We start from the raw sequence: 20,347 nt of genomic DNA on the forward strand, positions 1-20,347 counted from the left end.
CTCAATCAAACAGACTCCAACCTCTCCACAATGGCCAAGACCAGAGAGCTGTGTAAGGACATCAGGGCTAAAATTGTAGACCTGCACAAGGCTGGGATGGGCTACAGGACAATAGGCAAGCAGCTTGGTGAGAAGGCAACAACTGTTGGCGCATTTATTAGAAAATGGAAGAAGTTCAAGATGACGGTCAATCACCCTTGGTCTGGGGCTCCATGCAAGATCTCACGGTCCTGGAGTGGCCTAGCCAGTCTCCAGACCTGAACCCAATAGAAAATCTTTGGAGGGAGCTGAAAGTCCGTATTGCCCAGCGACAGCCCCGAAATCTGAAGGATCAGGAGAAGGTCTGTATGGAGGAGTGGGCCACTGTCCCTGCTGCAGTGTGTGCAAACCTGGTCAAGAACTACAGGAAACGTATGATCTCTGTAATTGCAAACAAAGGTTTCTGTACCAAATATTAAGTTCTGCTTTTCTGATGTATCAAATACTTATGTCATGCAATGGAATCCAAATTAATTACTTAAAAATCATACAATTTGATTTTATGGATTCTGGTTTTAGATTCCGTCTCTCACAGTTGAAGTGTACCTATGATAAAAATTACAGACCTCTACATGCTTTGTTAATAGGAAAACCTGCAAAATCGGCAGTGTATCAAATACTTGTTCTCCCCACTGTATGTATTACATATTACTAATACTGCTGAGCACATGCGTTCATGAACGCTGGCCAAGCACTGCTCCAATTGAGTAATCTAGGTGTAGGCTAATCCATTGTCTCTTAAGAATGTAAAGATTAGGTGATAGTTTCCTTAGGCTTAGGGGACAAATTTTAGAATTTGAATTAATGAATCTCCAACGAGGGGATTTTTGTATTCTCTTGCGATACAATACATTCATTTTGGTTTTCACATAATTCCAGAAAATAGTCTGAATGTTATTGTCAATTGTTTATTACCAGATTGTAATGACACAGAGACCTCTGTGCTGCAGGAGAACAAAGAGTGTGGGGGGGGTGTTTAAAGAGGATAAGGACTTTAAGACGTTAACATGCTTCCTGTCAGAGTGGACAACAGGTGTCTGTGGTCTCTCTTAGCCTATTAGAATCAAGGCCACAAGCTCACTTTGACATATATTCAATTACATGAATTATGTTACAACTACACATGGAGAACAATTATATACAATAACACTGACAAGAATATAGTGATGGTGATCGTAGAGAAGATATTCATTCTATAAAAGAACTCAACAGCCATTTTATTGTCTGACATAACTTGGCTTGGAAAAGGAATCCTCTTATAGGATATCAGATTATTGACTTGCTGATTAAAAGGTCTACACACAGATCCAGTCAAACACTTGTACTGGGCCAGTTTCAATATAATGTATTTCCTTTTTTCTCCTCTGTTCCCATACCAGTCTATTGGTTAAAGCAAGTAAGGACTTAAGCTGAACTTGTTATAGCCTTGATGTTTGAATAGAGCTGCCAGGCTCAGGAGAACTATTTTAGTGTTTCACAAAAAAACATGTTTATATGAACTAGTGCACTGAGGGTCGGGGACGGGTCAATCTAAATTGAAATGTGATTAAAAGTGTTCTGGCAAACTATAATTGACCTCATCCCTAGGAACAAGCATTTGTTAATTTTATTTTCACTACAATGTTTTTGTATTTAAGTGAAGAACATGCAGAAATAGTGTTTGTTGTTGACTAGACAGACCTGGTCATTATAGTATTTAGACACAAATCAATACTTATTAGGGTGTAGTACTCAGTCACAAGCAGTATCATACCATAGGATTACATGGTTTTCAATAGGACCTCTAAATGGATTGTAAAGAGTGTTTAATCTATGTACAGTAGATTCAAATTATGAATATCATACATCTTCACAGGTACTTGAATAAGATGTTATTCAAATGTTAATGAATACAATTCCCAATGAGGACAACAACAACTTACTTATTTCAGTTGGGAGTTTTGAAAAACAGTGCCTAATAAGTGCTACAAAATAGAGGTAATTTCTGACCAGGCTATTAATGTTAGTTTGGTGTTCTGTCCACATTATCAGATGAGTATGAATTTTACACCACAAGTGGTTTTAAGCGGCTCAAGAGCTTAACATTCGCAATGCATCAGATTACAGACTGTTATCATCTCAGGACAACAGGGGGCGAACATGGTTGCAGGTTATAATCTATACAACGTAGCAGATGCATTTAGATACCTTCTGCTGCCTTTTGTATGGTAGGCTGACCATTAACGGTCCAGCTTGGTCTATGGTTCCTATACGTTCCATGTAGGAATATGAAAAAGTAAAACTTTAAAATGTTTATTTGCGGTCCAAGTAGTGAAGCTATTTGAAAAAATATTTTTCTGTGTCTGTGTGTCACAAGTAAATGATCAATGTGTGTTGTGCGGTGGCAAACATACTTCATGCCATGAGCTTTGGTATCTCTCAACAACAGTGTCTCTGTAATACCGGAAAAAAAAACAACACCCACTTGTTCACTCACTGCATTGCATTCATACCAGAAGTTAAACACCATCTGCTCCAGGGTCTCTGTCTTTCTGGGTCAGACATTTAATTGTATACAAGACAAGCTTTACAGTACAAAATTAAAACAAGAATGTATCATCATTCAATCATTCAATGATAACTGAGGACACAATGGGAGTCACAAAGAATGCCCAACAGCTGGCATTATCTGCAAATCGCCTGTAATAAGTTTTGCAGTATAATCAAAAGCCCCAAAATATCCTGCAGCACACGAAAAGGTACTCTTTCTGACTTCCGTCCTTTTTCTAAATGTTTAAAGAGCATTTATTTTCAGATGGTGGGTCCTCTTTTACAAATAGACTAAAATGTTGTTGACAGTGTTAATGCAATCTGTGTCACTTTTCAAAATAAATCACACGATAACAGATGGGAAAAAATACAAATACATGTGAGACTGACTCATGGAAGACACTGAGCAATATAAAGTACAGTACATCTACATATGTATCACGTATATAGTGCAAAATATTATAGTGAATCATTTTCATGAGCGCTTCAGCCAGTTGCAGCACAGGCACCCCTCCAGCTCACTATGTGGCTGCAATGTGCTCATATGTTTATAAAGAAAAATGAAAAAAAGAAGCCAGCTTTTATGTCTGATTTTAATCAATGATATATTAACTTCCTCTCTGCTTTAAATGTTATCACCTCTAACAGGAACTGGCTGAGCATGAGGGCTGGTTATGTATACTACAGTAAAACAACCTGGCACACCAGCTATGTCATCAGTGGTTCCCAATGGAACTAGCTGCTGGGGAGTTAGGCTTGGTATTGGGGAGACTGGTGGAGGAGTTGGCTGCTCCATAATGGGTATGTGGTATGGGCCTGGGGGAGAAGTTGTGCCCACATATAATGTTTGAATTGTGGCTGTGTCAGTGATTGATGGCAGAGCCGTTGTGACCATAGACCGTATATGGGTTGTGACATTATCAGAAGTCAGACTGGGAGAATCAGTCAATGCGACGATGACTGGATGCTGTGAGGTAGCCCCAGTGTCTGACCCATTTAGTGCATCTGCTGATGAGGCATCCGTTTGAAGTGTGGTTTGTGAAGCAATTAAAGCATCATCAACTTCTGAGGCTGTTTCAGAGGCTATAGCTTCACTGTCTGGTGGGTCTGTCTCCTCCTGAGTGTCTGGTATTGCGATCTCAGTGCCAGCGACCATTGGCTGACCATTCTCTGAGGAAGACTTGCTGGACTCCGAGGTCTCAGACGATTCCAGGCTGTCAGCCATCATGCTTCTGAATTGGAATCCATGTAGACTGACCTGGTTTCACAAATATAAATACTATTTGAGTGTAGAAACATAGAATAGCACACTTTTGACACAGTCTCTATTCACTGACTTTGTCATTGTGCACATTATAAGAATGACAGATTTATAAGAATAAAGATGATGGAAAACGGCAGGGGCACTCTTACTGGTTTTGAAGATGCTACGATTGCCACAAATAAAATATAGAAGGCGGTCCTCAAAATCTCCAATTTCTTTTCCTTCATTTCTGAAAGAGTAAAATAAATGTCACTTTTTTTAACATAAAACAATGTTGAGTACCAAAGGTTTATTGAATACATAATAATTTAACAGTATTCATTCTATAGGGCCATGTGTTTTGAACTGTCATGTCTCATGACCTAGATTTTAACTGTTATTTTAAGCCAGGAATTAGAATTACACCAAAAAAATAAAGCAATTATCTGCGGATGGAGCTGGACCATCTGACATAAAAAGAAAAGGAGACAGGTTGTTGAAAAAGCTTTAAATAAAGGTTCAAATCCAGGTCATGTGATATGATTGTCCAAAACACAGGACCATTTGACCATTCAACACTACAGTCGTATGAAAACGTTTGGGCACCTCTCTGAGGCTGCATAATAATTTACTCTGTCGTCACAGAAAATGATCACAGTGGCATGCCATTCATTTTCTAATAAAAGCTGAGTACTGGGGTATTGTCCAGACAAAGATTTTTAGTGTAGCAATATTAAGTTGTATGAAATTAAATCAGATGTGAAAAATAGGCTATGCAAAAATGTGGGCATCCTTGTCATTCTGTTGATTTGAATACCTGTAACTTAGTACAGATTAATTGGAACACACAATTGGTTTGGTGAGCTCATTAATCCTTGAACTTCATAGACAAGTGCATCCAGTCATGAGAAAAGGTATTTAAGGTGGCCAAGTTGTTGTTCTCTTTGACTCTCCTCTGAAGGGTGGCAACATGGGGGCCTCAAAACAACTCTCAAATGACCTGAAAACAAAGATGGTTCAACATTATTGTTTAGAGGAATGCTACAAAAAGCTATCGCAGAGATTTAAGCTGTCAGTGTCCACTGTGAGGAACATAGTGAGGAAATGGAAGACCACAGGCATAGTTCTTGTTAAGGCCAAAAGTGGCAGACCAAGTAAAATATCGGAGAGGCAAAGGCGAAGGATGGTGAGAACGGTCAAAAACAGCCCACAGACCACCTCCAAAGACCTACAACATCTTGCTGCAGATGGTGTCACTGTGCATCGTTCAACAATTCAGCGCACTTTGCACAAGGAGAAGCTGTATGGGAGAGTGATGCGGAAGAAGCCTTTTCTGCACACACGCCACAAACAGAGTCGCTTGAGGAATGCAAACACACATTTGGACAAGCCAGCTTCATTTTGGAATAAGGTGCTGTGGACTGATGAAACAAAGATTGAGTTATTTGGTCATAACAAGGGACGTTATGCATGGCGGCAAAATAACACAGCGTTCCAAGAAAAACACTTGCTTCCCACAGTAAAATATGGTGGAGGTTCCATCATGCTGTGGGGCTGTGTGGCCAGTGCCGGTACTGGGAATCTTGTTAAAGTTGAGGGTCGCATGGATTCCACTCAATATCAGCAGATTCTTGGGAATAATGTTGAAGAATCAGTCACAAAGTTGAAGTTACGCCGGGGCTGGATATTTCAACAAGGAAACGACTCAAAACACTGCTCAAAATTTTCCCTGGCATTTATGCAGAGGAACAAGTACAATGTTCTGGAATGGCCATCCCAGTCCCCAACCTGAATATCATTGAGAATCTGTGGGATATTTGAAGCGGGCTGTCCATGCTCGGCAACCATCAAACCTAACTGAACTGGAGATGTTTTGTAAGGAGGAATGGTCCAAAATACCTTCATCCAGAAACTCATTAGAGGCTATGGGAAGCGTCTAGAATCTGTTATTTTAGCAAAAGTAGGATCTACTAAATATTGATGTGATTTTTTTATTGGGGTGTACAAATGTATGCACCTGTCTAATTTTGTTTTGATGCATATTGCACATTTTCTGTTAATCCAATAAACCTAATTTCACTACTGAAATATTACTGTGTCCATCAGTTATTTGATAGATCAAAATGAAATTGCTGATCCAAACACCCAATTATTTATAAATGGAAATCATGGAAATTGTCAGGGGTGCCCAAACTTTTTCATACGACTGTATATGGCAAAGACAAGTAGAAATTCAATTTTATTCTAAGCATTACCTTGATTAGGTTGAGTATCCTCTCCTCTTCAGCATAAAAAGGAAGGGGTATACAGTCCCAATGAATACAAATTAAAAGTTCCTGTTCCTGCTGTATATCCAGCACTAATAAGAATACTATAGAATCAAATGGGATGTATGAATGAACAATAGACACTGTATGAATGGGGTATGCTTATATGCATGATTTGGTGAGTGGGATAAACCAAGTGTCACTCCATAATAATTCATTACATTTGCTGACACATTTACATGGCAATACTGGTATATACTTTAGTCTAGTCTATATTTGAAGGATAGAAACTTCAACATTAAATCCCCCAAAGTGTTGAATGAGAGAGTAACGGAAATAACATACAGACAGACGAACCAATGTAATTTGAAGAAAAAAACTATAAGCCCAGTAAACAACTACTAAAACATAATTTTAGATCCAGGGCAATATTCTGTCAAGACTTTACAGTAGTCATTAAAGGAAGAGTGATTTTTGAATTATATCATTATATTATACCACCAAACCAAAGGAACACCCTCATTCCTCAGGAATGAGTTACATAAACACAGACAAACAAATAGACAAATACACATTTTCCTGAAGCAGAGAAGCTACAATCATGCTGCACATTAAAATGCCATTATCTAATATTCATTAATTAAATGGTAGTATTTCTTCCCAAAATGTGCACAGATATGCTGTAAAATCGCAACACACAAGTTTTATTCATTTATTGCAGATAATTGTTTTACATCCAATGGTAAACAGAAATATGCATTAAGTATAGAAAGACCCAACGATTGACAGTGTGGATTGTTCTATAATAGTCAGCATTATACATTTATTTAGTTTAATCTCCAGCTAATTTCAATACAAAAGTAGCTGGGTATCTGTGGGGTGAACTGGGGAAAACTACTTTGAATCAGTGAAGTCTGAATCTTGACAGGCGATTATCTATGTCCAATGTTTTCTCCTATGATGGGAATAAAAACACCAGGGTAAATGAGGATGGGAGGAGGAACAGAGTCCGGTCGTAGGGGAGGAGACAACATGTTAACCCCACTGTTGCCCATCCCAGTGGCCACCACAGATGGGAATACAAAGATGGGTCCAGGAAGTCCCTCTGCTTCCTCCGCCCTCGTGTTTGTGCTCTGTCCTGAAGGAAGTACAAATATAGGTTACAGGGCGGGATGGGGGCCAATCTGTCTTTTTGGCCACTGGGGGCAGGGGGCAGAATGAATACTCCGGGTTGCTCGGGATTCCATTTCGTTGTATGGGCACACCTTGGTCTGTGTCCCAGCGTGTGGACTCTGAGGGTTGGGTGCACAGGGCTCGGGCTGGTGGGGGGAAGGACAGAGGGCCACATAAGTGATCACAGTTTCCACTAAGAAAACAGGGAGGATATATATACAATACTTGTGATAGTTTGGACAGCACCTTTGAAAGGAGGGACAGAGGGATCAGAGGTATTAGGGGGCTTAATGGGCCTGTATGGGTCCTCGTCTGGGGGTGGTGGTGTGGGTCGGAGCAGTGGAGGAGGGACAGGTTTGGAGGTGCGGTGAGGGCGAAATAGAGGGTCCTCAAAGTGAAAGGTGGAAGTGAAGGCGTCATAGTCCTTGTCCCTCTGATCCAAGGGTCTTGACAGGGGATATCTGAGCAAATGGCCAACTGGATGATGTTTTTTTGCTCTTAGACATCATCTTATAAGAGACAAAACGCAATTTGAATTATGGTAAAGAGCATCAAATGTGTTTATATGATGATATCAGCAGCTTACTGCCTCGTGGTTTTAAATGTTAAATGTGAAGAAATGGTCACTTACTGGGAAACCGAAGGAGACTCAACTTAAGCACATAAAAAAAGTTCAACATCCTGTAAAAATAGAAAAAGGAAACACTGGAGTTTACGGCCTATAGAAATACATCAACCAAAGTATCAAATGAACCACAAAGTCATCTGTATAATTGAAGATAAAATAATTAAATCAGAACGGAGGGATATCTAGAAGAAAAGAAAGTCAACATTACTGTCAAGAGATCAAGATTGTTGCGTGTATTTTCTTTAAACAATATTGTTGTAAGGATAGGACAGGGCTACATGTTTTATGCATATAATCAAAGGGTGTGGACTAATTAGAGGTGAGATTTTTTCCATGTTTCACTGAAGCCCATCTGAGAGGTGAGACACAGAGAGAGCAAGCTTATGGTTATGTCCTGTACTTTGGTTAGTGTTGCTGTGAGAGAGCTTATTGGTATGTCCTGTATTCGTTGTTGCTCAGAGAGCTGATGGTTATGTCCTGTATTACTTGTTGCTCAGAGAGCTGATGGTTATGTCCTGTATTAGTTGTTGCTCAGAGAGCTGATGGTTATGTCCTGTATTAGTTGTTGCTCAGAGAGCTGATGGTTATGTCCTGTATTAGTTGTTGCTCAGAGAGCTGATGGTTATGTCCTGTATTAGTTGTTGCTCAGAGAGCTGATGGTTATGTCCTGTATTAGTTGTTGCTCAGAGAGCTGATGGTTATGTCCTGTATTAGTTGTTGCTCAGAGAGCTGATGGTTATGTCCTGTATTAGTTGTTGCTCAGAGAGCTGATGGTTATGTCCTGTGTTAGTTGTTTCTCAGAGAGCTGATGGTTATGTCCTGTATTAGTTGTTGCTCAGAGAGCTGATGGTTATGTCCTGTATTAGTTGTTGCTCAGAGAGCTGATGGTTATGTCCTGTATTAGTTGTTGCTCAGAGAGCTGATGGTTATGTCCTGTATTAGTTGTTGCTCAGAGAGCTGATGGTTATGTCCTGTATTAGTTGTTGCTCAGAGAGCTGATGGTTATGTCCTGTATTAGTTGTTGCTCAGAGAGCTGATGGTTATGTCCTGTATTAGTTGTTGCTCAGAGAGCTGATGGTTATGTCCTGTATTAGTTGTTGCTCAGAGAGCTGATGGTTATGTCCTGTGTTAGTTGTTTCTCAGAGAGCTGATGGTTATGTCCTGTATTAGTTGTTGCTCAGAGAGCTGATGGTTATGTCCTGTATTAGTTGTTGCTCAGAGAGCTGATGGTTATGTCCTGTATTAGTTGTTGCTCAGAGAGCTGATGGTTATGTCCTGTATTAGTTGTTGCTCAGAGAGCTGATGGTTATGTCCTGTGTTAGTTGTTTCTCAGAGGGTTTTTTTGTGAAGTAGTTTGTAATATTCTGTTTCATTTGTTCCCAGGGAGGAAGAGGAAGGCACCTATGGAGTGCTTAGGCAAGAGGCCTGCGGGCATACATAACCCGTAGTATTAACTGTCTATGCACACTAGGAAAGACCTGGGTGGACCACCCCCTGTATTTTGGTTAGCGCACTAGGTGGTGCTAAGTTATGTAAGTAGTGGGTAGGCAGGAGAGGGGGCTGTGGCATTTACTTTCTTTGCTTTGGTTCTGTTCAGCCCCGTTTCCCCAAATTAACTGTGTGAAGGAATAAATTCCCAGTAAACAGTAAATTCTCTGCCTTTGTCATCCTTACTCACACCTACAATCCCATATCTTTTTTTCACTCCACGGGGAGCTGAGTTGTAGCAGGGTGTTGCGTTCCCTCTTCCTAGGGGCGTGCGTAACAACAGCCTTTAATCAAATAGCCAGATTACAGCTAGATAGCAACATTGTATTTTGCCATAGGAATGATTAATATCAGATAAACACGTGGTTGCTGAATCCAGATACATAACGGTAGTAACAGAAGCTTCTCTATTGGCACGTTAAATAGAAACTAAGGTGGTCTGATACACATGCCCTTTCAGGCCATGCAACAAAACAGGATTCACCAGACCACCATGTAGCTCAAGGCTACATATCAAATTTGTGTTAATTGTTTTTGGAATCGTAAAAGCCATTGTCTTGTATAATTAAACATATATTGTATTTTCATTATACAATGTAGTCAGAACCAAACACAAGATGTGATGCGTGTTTTACATTTTTCATTATCTAAAGGTCTGAAATCTCTCCATGAGGATGATGCTTGTAAGTAAATTTTCATATATATATATATATACACACACATTTCCATATTGACATAGTGTCACTGACACTAAAACGACTCCATGCAAAGTTAAGTAGTGTTTTTTTGCACGCCTCCTTTCATCGTGGTTGTGCCACCCTACTCCACTATTTAAATCAATTTAGTCCTACTTCAGGCCAACAACCTGAAAGGATGAGATATCACCACTTAACACACTCTGTAACTCTTCTGATGTCAAGTCTTGTGCACCCAAATACCTCTCTGCAGCTACCACCACAACCTCAATTTTCTGCGACATACATTCCATCCCTGCAGTACAGTTGATAACCATTGCTATAAATGTCTTGTGTTTCAGCCAATATATGTTTCAGCCAATCTTACTGAAACATATATCACTTGTTGGCCTATCCCTCTGTACTGGTACAGATCTTCTACTTACACCACGACTCTCAGGATCACTCCCCCTTGACCCATCTCCCTCTACTTTCTTCACTGCCTCAGCATATGACAACTTCTGTACTACTCTAACCCTGGAAACCTCAACCTGCCTCTCTCGCACGGGACATTTCTGATGCCCAGCCCCATGGGCACCCACACATTCCACAACTTTCCCAAATGCTACACAGCCTTTGTCTCATGTCCTTCTGCACACTTCTCAACACCTAGGAACCTCCCTCCTACACACTTCTGCCACATACCCATAAGCTTGACACTTGTAACAATGTAATGCATTCGGCAGAAAAGCTCACACAGGATAAATAAGTTCTTAAAATCACTTTGTCGGGCAAAGACTCAACATCAAAACTAAAAATAACAGACAATGACTATTCTGTCTCACCACCCTGTCTGCGTCGCACCAAACGACGAGCATCACAAACATCGAGAATCATCCCCTTCACTTGGTCAACTTGTACATTTACTTCTACGCCAGTAATCACGCCCTTCACTTGAGAGCAAAACCATTCACATTTCTTTCCCCCATTCATTTAACGCGGATCGCCTTCTCTCTCTGACCAGCAGAAACAAACAATTATCACAAGAAGACTTCTGGTTACCCTCACCGATTCCACCCAACTCTGTTTTCACCCACCCTGAAATCACAACTGGATCAGACAAAAGGCAAGTGTCCACTTTTTCCAAAAACTTCAACCCTACGGTCACAGACGCCTCTTTATCGTGACCCTCGGTGCAAGCCTCAGGCTCCGAGAACCTCACCACATCACCCACCTCCGATACTTCGATCTCATATTTCCACTTCTCCTGTCAGCTCACCCTGCTTCCACTTTCTCCCATTCTTCTTTAACAAACCATCTCCCTTTTCCCGACATTTTTTACTGACTCAAGCTCACTCTCTGACGTCCTCTGCCTCTCTTTTTCCCTCCATTCCTCCAACATATTCCAAATATACGTCTCCTTATGATAATACTGCACTTCTCCTGACATACATCTTGTTCTTGCCTTGTCAAGGGATGCAGTTTAACCAGCTGTCACAATCTCCGCACAATCAGCATGAACCCCTCGGAATGTCACCGTCGAAAAACCTTGAAATGAGGTCATCGGCTCGGCCTGTCCTTATATATGTGTATGCCCATATATGGTAGTAAGTCAGACCAAAGATGTTAAGGCACAGATCAATAGCCAAGATACTCAGCTTTCCTCAGACGCCCTGCTTTTGCAGATAGGGCCTACCGTTCTCATACCAACTGAATTGAATAAAAACAACAAATAGGGTTCCCAAATATTTAAGAGGGTATTTAACTGCATTTACAGTGCCTTCGGAATGTATTCAAAATGACAAAGCAGCAACTTTTTTTTTTTAGAAACGTTTGCTAATCTATAAAAATGTCAAACTGACATACTACATTTACATAAGTATTCAGACCCTTTACTCAATACTTTGTTGAAGTACCGTTGGCAGCGATTACAGCATAGATTCTTCTTGTTCTTCAAGCTTCTTCTTCAAGCTTGAATGATGCTACAATCTTGGCACACCTGTATTTGTGGAACTTCTCCCATTCTTCTCTGCAGATCTTCTCAAGCTCTGTCAGGTTGGATGGGGAGAGTTGCTGCACAGCTATTTTCAGGTCTCTCCAGAGATGTTCGATCGGGTTCAAGTCCGGGCCAATCAAGGACATTCAGAGACTTGTCCCGAAGATACTCCTGCATTTGGGCTCCCGGGTGGCGTAGCGGTTGAAGGCACTGCATCTCAGTGCAAGAGTTGTCACTACAGTCCCTGGTTCGAAACCAGGCTGAATCAAATCGTCCAGGTTTGGTAGGCCGTCATTGTAAGTAAGAATTTGTTCGTAACTGACTTGCTTAGTTAAAGGTTAAATATTTAAAAATTCAAAATTGTCTTGGCTGTGTGCTTAGAGTTGTTGTCCTGTTAGAAGGTGAACCTTTGCCCCAGTCTGAGGACCTGAGTGCTCTGAAGCAGGTTTTCATCAAGGATCTCTCTGTACTTTGCTCTGTTCAGCTTTGCCTCGATCCTGACTAGTCTCCCAGTCCCTGTCGCTGAAAAACGTCCCACAGTATGATGCTGCCACCACCATGCTTCACTGTAGGGATGGTGCCAGGTTTTCTCTAGATTTGTTGCTTGGCATTCAGACCAAAGAGTTCAATCTTGGTTTCATCAGACCAGAGAATCTTGTTTCTTTAGGACCCTTTTGGCAAACTCCAAGCGGGCTGTCATGTGCCTTTTACTAATGAGTGGCTTCCGTCTGGCCACTCTACCATAAAGGCCTGATTGGTGGAATGCTGCAGAGATGGTTGTCCTTCTGGAACGTGCTCTCATCTCCACAGAGGGCCTCTGACAAAGGCCCTCCCCCCCTGATTGCTCAGTTTGGTGTCCAGTCTTGGTAGCTCCAAACCTCTTCCATTTGAGAATGATGGAGGCCGCTGTGTTCTTGGGGACAGTCAATGCTGCAGAAATGATTTGGTACCCTTCCTCAGATCTCTGCCTCGACACAATGCTGTCTTTGAGCTCTACGGACAATTCCTTCGATGGAAGATGGTTTGGTTTTTGCTCTGACATGCACCGTCAACTGTGGGACCTTATATAGACAGGTGTGTACCTTTCCAAATCATGTCCAATCAATTGAATTTACCACAGGTGGACTCCAATCAGTTGTAGAAACATCTCAAGGATGATCAATGGAAACAGGATGCACCTGAGCTCTGAATACTTATGGAAATAAGGTATTTCTGTTTATTATTTATAATAAATGTGCAAACATTTCTAAAAACATGTTTTTGCTTTGTATTTATGGAGTATTGTGTGTAGATTGCTGAGGATTTTTTGTTATTTAATCCATTTGAGAATATGGCTGTAATGTAACAAAATGTGGGAAAAGTCAAGGGGTCTGAATACTTTCCGATGGTATTAATCAATAGACCATCCTTACTATTATTTGCTATTGAATTAAATTTAAATAAAGTGTCTTGACATGTAAATTATAATTTGCAATGACTAATGTACATGCATGGAATATTGATTAGTTGGTGTTATCACTTGGTGACTTTCCTCTCATTATAATCCAGTCATTGTTTATTGTAAAGCCACATACACATTCTGGTTTCCAAAAACATGGTGTCAGTTCATCTGTTATTATAGCAACACGTTATGTTTAAACTTAAATAGAATAGTTGAACATAACTGTCAGGATTTGGCCAGGGTTGTTCCGGTTTTGGTCACTAGATGCCCCCATTGTGCTTTTTGACCCTTTTGTTTTCCCTTGTTCCCAGTTATGATTTGCACCTGTGCCTCTTTCCCTTGAATGTATTTAAACCCTTTGTTTTCCTCAGTTATTTGCTCTGTGTTTGAATGTTAGCACCCAGCCCCAGTGAGGCTGTGAGCATTTGTTGCGCCAGTTGGACTCTCTTGAGGTACTCTGTTTTTGTTCTCGTTTATTTATTTTTGAGGCTTTTCCCTGCTGTACCTACCACCTTGTGGATTTACCTTTTTGACTTGGAGGATTACCTTTGTTCTCTTGGAATTACTTTTGACGTTGTGGATTTATATTTTTGCCTGAACTTTCCTTTTTACTTTATTAAAACACTGTTTCCAGTACTGCTGTGTCTGCCTCATCTTCTGGATTCTGCCGACTATTAGTGGTTCAGTTTGCAAAGTGACTGTTTCTCACACCGGAGACCCGAGTTTGTAACCGGGTCCTGACAATAACTAATAGGAACTACAATAGTGAAATCAAACATTTTATTTTCATTGTTTATATGGTGCTATTTGGGACTTAGCCTGGGTTTGTTACATAGGGTTCATTCTGTTGCTTTATCCACGTCCAGTCATTCTGATATGTATGGTTTTTATTACAGATATAGCAAGCCAATGTAAATGCCATCCATTTTTATGGTTTGTCTCCTGTCTATCATTGTTAGCCTATTATGTTATTTGTTGTTTTACTGTCATGCCCTGGCAACATATAGCTCAGTGTTAAACACCCTGATGAAGGCTTTAATACAGAAACACTTTGACTGCATCTCAACTGGCACCCTATTCCCTGGCCTATATAGTGCACTGCTTTTGATCAGATCCCTATGGGCCCTGGTCAAAAGTATTTAACTGCAGAGAATAGGGTGCCAATCATGAATACCTTTTATTGACCCTCCATGACTAGACATTATCATGTCAGCTATGTTATTATACTGGATTTGATCGAGCAGTTACAAGCCTTCACTGTTGCACATGCCCAGCTTCCACCACTGAGTGTCAGCAGTGAGCCATAAACTTAACAAAGTGTTCCCATTAGGCCCCCATTGAACTATGCAAAGCAAGACATTAGTGATGTCCCTGTAAAGTTACTGCAGGAACACAGTAGAATTATATTTCTATGAAGTGTTTGAGTGTTTCAAACTTTAGTGTCAGTGACTTCACAGTACTATGTGTTGCTTGCTGCCATAGAAATGGAATTCTTCATTCTAATTCTATAGTACTAGTTCTAATTCTACCACTTAGGTTGCTTTTCTTTAGTGAGTAATTAACAAGTTTATCTTCCCATATTAGAAGGTTGTATATTGTTCCTGCCAACATTTCCCAGTAGACATTAAAACAGCTGCCATGGAGTTACGCATTTGTAGAGCATCATAATGCTTTGGGGTTGAAACTACTTAGGTCAATCTCCATCTCTGTGTCAGTAAAGTTAGCTATGGAAAAGGCAGTTCGGGCCCTGTCTTTCCCACTGTCTGTCCGGCTCCTGTCTGTCCCCAGCCTTCTATGTCTCCTGTCCCTGCTGTGCTGTGTCCCTGCGGGGAGACCCTGTCTGCAGTGTGACCGCAGGGTCAGGCTCCTCCATGAAGACTACCTATTGGCTGCTGCCTCTGCAACCATAGAGGACCAGATAGAACTGAAGAAGATTCTAGACTACGCCTACGTCACCTACACAACCACCAGCAACCAGTATAGCGGAGTTATTGGTAGGTGGTTGTTACTTACGAGCCAAGCGCACTACCAACTGTGCCATAAAGGTCCAGACCTCTTAGTAGGCATTACAGAGCACGTTAACACGTGTGTGTGTGTGTGCCCCCAGACCCGACCACCCTCTACAGGGCCAGTACAGAATACCAGAGTGAGTTTGACCGTTTCCAGGGAAGCCAACTCACAGGTGTGTGTGTGCCTGCGTGTGTTTGTGCTTGCGTATTTGTGTGCATGTGAAACTGACTCCCGTCTGTCTGTCCTCTCCCTGTGTAAGGGCCTCTAACGTTTGAGGCCATTCAAATTCTGGAGAAAGGCAGGAAAATTCTAGAGAAACACCTGCAGACTTTTGTCCAGAAAGGTGACTGGTTCAGCTGTAGCCTAGTGTTAATACCAACAATACCAACAGTAATAATATCAGTGGCACTGTAATATGTTTATGATTCTTTCTGTAATAACAGTGTATGGCAACACTTTACATAGAGTGGAATTTAACTAATGTCTTGTTTTGTTTTGTCAGGTCTCTGCCCAAATAAATGTGGTAAGCCCATGAGCAATTTAATTAATTTGTCATTCCTGCCATTCCTTACACCCTCTTCCATAGTGCCATCATTTCACCTCACCTATTGGCCTGTGATCACACACACACACACACACACACACACACACACACACACACACACACACACACACACACACACACACACACACACACACACACACACACACACACACACACACACACACACACACACACAACCTCTGCCATTACAGTTATTACTTTATAGATCAGCAACAAATTGTGCTGTCTTTTTAAACTGCAGGGTTGCTGTATCAGAGAGTAATGAACTGCCTTTCCTGTCAGTACAAGCTGCACACCTGCCCCTCTACCACTCAGGACTGCGGGGGTGAGTATGTGTGCGTGCATCCATGTGTGCGTCCATGCGTGGGCGAGCCTGTGTTTGTGTGTCTTTATGCAGCAGCACTGTCTACTCTTATTGAATGTCATAGATGACTTAGGTAATACTGACCTGTTCAAACTATTCTAATCTGAGGTTAAATCAATCCCACTGTCTATCCCTCCCTTCCTCTAACCATTATTCTCTTCCTCACTCCCTCCTCCCTCTCATTTTCATTCTCTCTCCTCCTTCTCTCCCTCTACCCCGATCCCCCCCCTCCCCCTACTCCTCTCTCTCTCTGGTAGAGTATCCAGTGGAGGCAGCAGAGGGGGGACAGGCAGTGTTGGACTGTTTCCTCCCCTGGCATAGTCTAGTTGTGGGCCGGCCAGATTATCACTACACCTGGGCTCCAGGGACGCAAAGGACTGCAAATGTAAGACGTGAGGGTGCACACACACACGCGCAGACAAACACACTGAAGTGTTCTGGCTTTGAACACATACATGTAATGTTATTCATTTTGACTTTCATCCATCCCTTTCCCATTTTTCACTTCCCTCTAGCTGACAGAGGGTGATTTCAGAGTGTTGGTGGTTACTGAGGATTCCTCTGTGGTGCTGAACCAGCTGCGTGTCGATGAGGAGGGCATGTACCGCTGCCTCCTAACGGATGGCACAGGAACTGTCCTTTCACGCACACACTTCCTGCTCACTGGTATGCCAGTTTGAATACATGTAGCCCTTGGCCTACTTCAGAAATGCATCATCCCTTTCTCGCTTCCCTCAATGTTAAAGTGATAAGAGTTGTTAAAAGTTCTATTCTTTGCTTTCACTTATCCAGCTGTGTTAGATTAGTGATTACTTCAAGAGGACAGATCAGTCTTTGTTAAAGGCATTGATAGAGGTATAGACATTCAGGGGTTACAATTCTCCAGTAAGAATAGGCATGAAATGGGATGAAAATAAAGATGTTTGGAAACAGAATAGGCCAGATCACCCTTCACCTCTCCCTCTCTTTTGTCCACAGTCACCCCGTTACCTGTCCCGACTCCCAGATCTCTCCTCACCCTGCCCTCCCTCCCTCCTAGTTATGATGCCTCCCCCATTTCTCACCCTCCCACTGACCTCCTGCTAGTCATCATCATCATGGTTACTGCCCTGAGTCTGACGGCCAGCCTAGCCCTTGCTATTGCTTTTGGGTGAGAGAGGGATGGAGGGTAAAGGTGGGGGACAGAGTGAATGACGGGTGAGGGAGGGAGGGAGGGAGGGAGGGAGAAAGACAGAGAAAGGGGAGGAGGAGAGAGTGACCGAGTGAGTGATTGCTTAAAATATGAGTGGGAGAGACAGAGAGGGGGAGAGAGATGATGGAAGGATTAATTAGAAAAAATATGAATCGATGTTCAAAAGATGAATTGAGAAATTTGGCCGTGTGAAATTGGTGGAACCAGGAAAGATCTTCTGTGGTTTCAGACAAGTCCAATCTCATTTCCCTTCCAAAATGCAAAATATTCCCTGTGTAGGAAATCGCACTGATAGAATTGTTTCTCATTACCCTCATATCCCACAGCCTCCCAACAGATGTTACATTTTGAAGTATCTACTGTTAGTTGCCAGGAATAGTAGATACAGAATTACAATAAATAGGAACGATACTACACATACAGCAGAGTGAGAAGTAACAGAAATGTAAACTTTTTCCTTGAATAATCAAGGACACATTTCTGGTGTCAGAGTTGACGAGGAAATAGAATGACATAATGTCATAAAGTCTGAACAATATGTGTGTGTGTCCTTCCATCAGATTGATGACTCTGAGACAACAGAGAGAAGAGGAGGAGAGGGAAGGGAAGAGATGATGACAGAGGAACAAGAATGTGACTGATGTGGAATATGAGAAGGGATGGACAAGATTTTGAGTTCTAAAAAAAACACAAAAAAGTTGAGAAAAGGTGTAAATGAATACTGCCACTGTTAATAACTATCTCAGAGAGTGTAGCACACACACACATCATTTAATTTAATTCACTTGATTGACCCTAATAAGGTTTTCTGAATGGAGAGAAGATTCTAGACACGTGGGACAGGATGAAAAGAGGAAGGATGAGAGGAGTGAGGGATGGAGGTAAAACTCCTAGATTAGACTTTTTCAGATGAATATTCCCAAACGTTAACCTAATTCTAGATAATCCACTGTGGGAGCGGTGGGGGGGGTAGGCGAGGGGGAGGAGAAACAGAGACCATTTCCATATTCAAGTTCATTTTCATTCAGATAAAGAGAGTATTAAAAAGTGGGCGAGAGAGAGACACGTGAGTGAGAGAGGGCCATAACAGAGAAGTAAAACAGTCTACATTAGGGCCCTTCCCTCATCATCACTATCAGTATCTTGTACTGGAGTATTTTAGCCAATCAATCAAAAGATGGTTTCCTCTCACAAAAAAATATTCCATTTGTAAAACCAGCTCCTTCAAAGTGTCCAGTGTGTCTTTACAAAGCGTCATGGTTGCTCAACATTGATATGCGCAGTAATACTGTTGACGAACATACACACAAGGTTTTCATTCACTTGAGCAATGTAATCAAGTGAGTGAAACTGAAAACAAAACCTTTCAAAATATTTGAATTTCCTATCTTAACCTTTATTAGTAATAAGAGATACAGGGTCTTGACTACCGTAGCTCTTTTGTTTTATTTCCCACCTTCATGGAACAGCCCCTTTTACTGACAATGCTTGAATTTAAAGAGACTTGTCACACTCCCTCAGTGCTAGCCACAGCATCCTACATGTGAGGGTGGCATCAATAATTAATTTCACTATTGCTTTGCTCACTGACTCATTTGGAAAATGAACAAAGTGTATTTTCCAGGATGAAGGTTTTAAAGGTGTGTGTGTGTGTGAGAGAGAGTGTGAGTGTGGGTCATGGGGGTGTTTTCCTCTTGTCGTTCGCCCACATGTCAGCATTACAGGAAGCTGTACCACATACATCCTGTTACTCTCACCTCCATGCGCACCCTCAGGTGCGTAGACACACACACACACAGTCTCTATTTAAGGAAGGATTATAGAACACTGTACTGTAGCTCTCTGAGTAATATTCTGGGTTTTGTGTGGGAGAGCATGACAGATTGTGTTTGTATTGCATGTCAGTAAAGCTAGCTCAGCGGTTGCCAAGCATGATATGTGTTGCGTGTGTGTGCCTGTTGGCAATTATAACTGTGTGTGTGTGTGTCACTCTGGTACAATACATGCAGTCTCAGTTTACAAAGACAAGGGAGGGGGAAAGAGAGAGTGAGAGATGTAGGGAGAGAAAGGAAGTGGAGTGGGAGGAAAATAGTGGGAGAAACAGTGAATGGATGTGCTGTGGATTACAAGGAAGTGGTGGAGAAGGGAGCAGGAGGTCAGATGACTGTTTAGCTGTATTTTGTGCTGATGGAAGGTAGATACTCTAGCATAGTACCACAGTCCTGCTGCCTACATAATTACAACTACATACATCATCACTGCACACAGTTATGACTCACCAGTGGTAGACAATCATGGTTACTATTGTTGTTGTAAAGAATGAATGGAGCCAAAGTTGAAACAGAGTTATGAATAAAAGAGTTAATTCATGCTATGAAAGGGTTAATGAATGGAATTCTACAGAACATTAGCTCAGATTAGGGACAACTCCAACCAGACTGGGGTCAGATTAACATGTAAATCAGAGAGAGGGAGGGAGCCAGAGAGAGGGGGGGAAACAGTTTATGAATAGGGTATGATGTAAATATTTACTCTTCTCTGCTGTGCAGAATAGCCTAACTCATTACATAAGCACTCACACACACATGCATCAATGCACCCACTAATCCACACACACACACAGTCCTGCAGCCTGGTATTTTCCATGCCTGTGTGTTTGGCACATTTTCTTTATAATATTCTTAACATTCACAAAATAGTTGATTTTCTTACTTTTTAATTCTGCATTTTTGGGAAAG

At 41.5% G+C, this 20,347-nt stretch overlaps 1 protein-coding gene and 1 long non-coding RNA gene across 5 annotated transcripts; one reads left to right on the plus strand and one right to left on the minus strand.

Annotated features, from left to right (window-relative positions):
* Positions 1-6,776: 6,776 nt before the first annotated feature.
* On the minus strand, positions 6,777-11,580 carry LOC135513940 (uncharacterized). Of its 4 annotated transcripts, none has more exons than XR_010451615.1 (3): positions 11,494-11,580; positions 7,883-7,932; positions 6,777-7,397 (listed from the first exon to the last, which is right to left on the minus strand). It is a non-coding gene; the product is annotated as an uncharacterized LOC135513940 (long non-coding RNA). The 4 variants fall into 4 exon arrangements; XR_010451613.1 differs by having other exon boundaries at positions 11,507-11,579; XR_010451614.1 differs by having other exon boundaries at positions 6,777-7,760; positions 11,507-11,579.
* Positions 11,581-13,622: 2,042 nt separating this feature from the next.
* LOC135513606 (izumo sperm-egg fusion protein 1) lies at positions 13,623-17,571 on the plus strand. Its single transcript, XM_064936488.1, has 8 exons — positions 13,623-15,472; positions 15,586-15,660; positions 15,748-15,831; positions 15,991-16,011; positions 16,295-16,378; positions 16,675-16,802; positions 16,933-17,083; positions 17,396-17,571. Exons 1-8 carry the CDS (start codon positions 15,205-15,207, stop codon positions 17,569-17,571), a joined length of 987 nt encoding a protein of 328 aa, XP_064792560.1. The 5' UTR covers positions 13,623-15,204.
* The last annotated feature ends 2,776 nt before the right edge of the window (positions 17,572-20,347 follow it).

Source organism: Oncorhynchus masou, chromosome 25, assembly GCF_036934945.1.
Source record: "Oncorhynchus masou masou isolate Uvic2021 chromosome 25, UVic_Omas_1.1, whole genome shotgun sequence".
NCBI classification, from domain to species: Eukaryota; Metazoa; Chordata; class Actinopteri; order Salmoniformes; family Salmonidae; genus Oncorhynchus; species Oncorhynchus masou.

Bases quoted from the DNA above. Each gene is read 5' to 3' on its own strand.
- LOC135513606 (XM_064936488.1), top strand. From the start codon at position 15,205: ATGGAAAAGGCAGTTCGGGCCCTGTCTTTCCCACTGTCTGTCCGGCTC. The intron at 15,473-15,585 runs GTAGGTGGTTGT...GTGTGCCCCCAG, and splicing joins CCAGTATAGCGGAGTTATTG to ACCCGACCACCCTCTACAGG. The intron at 15,832-15,990 runs GTGACTGGTTCA...TTGTTTTGTCAG, and splicing joins GCAGACTTTTGTCCAGAAAG to GTCTCTGCCCAAATAAATGT.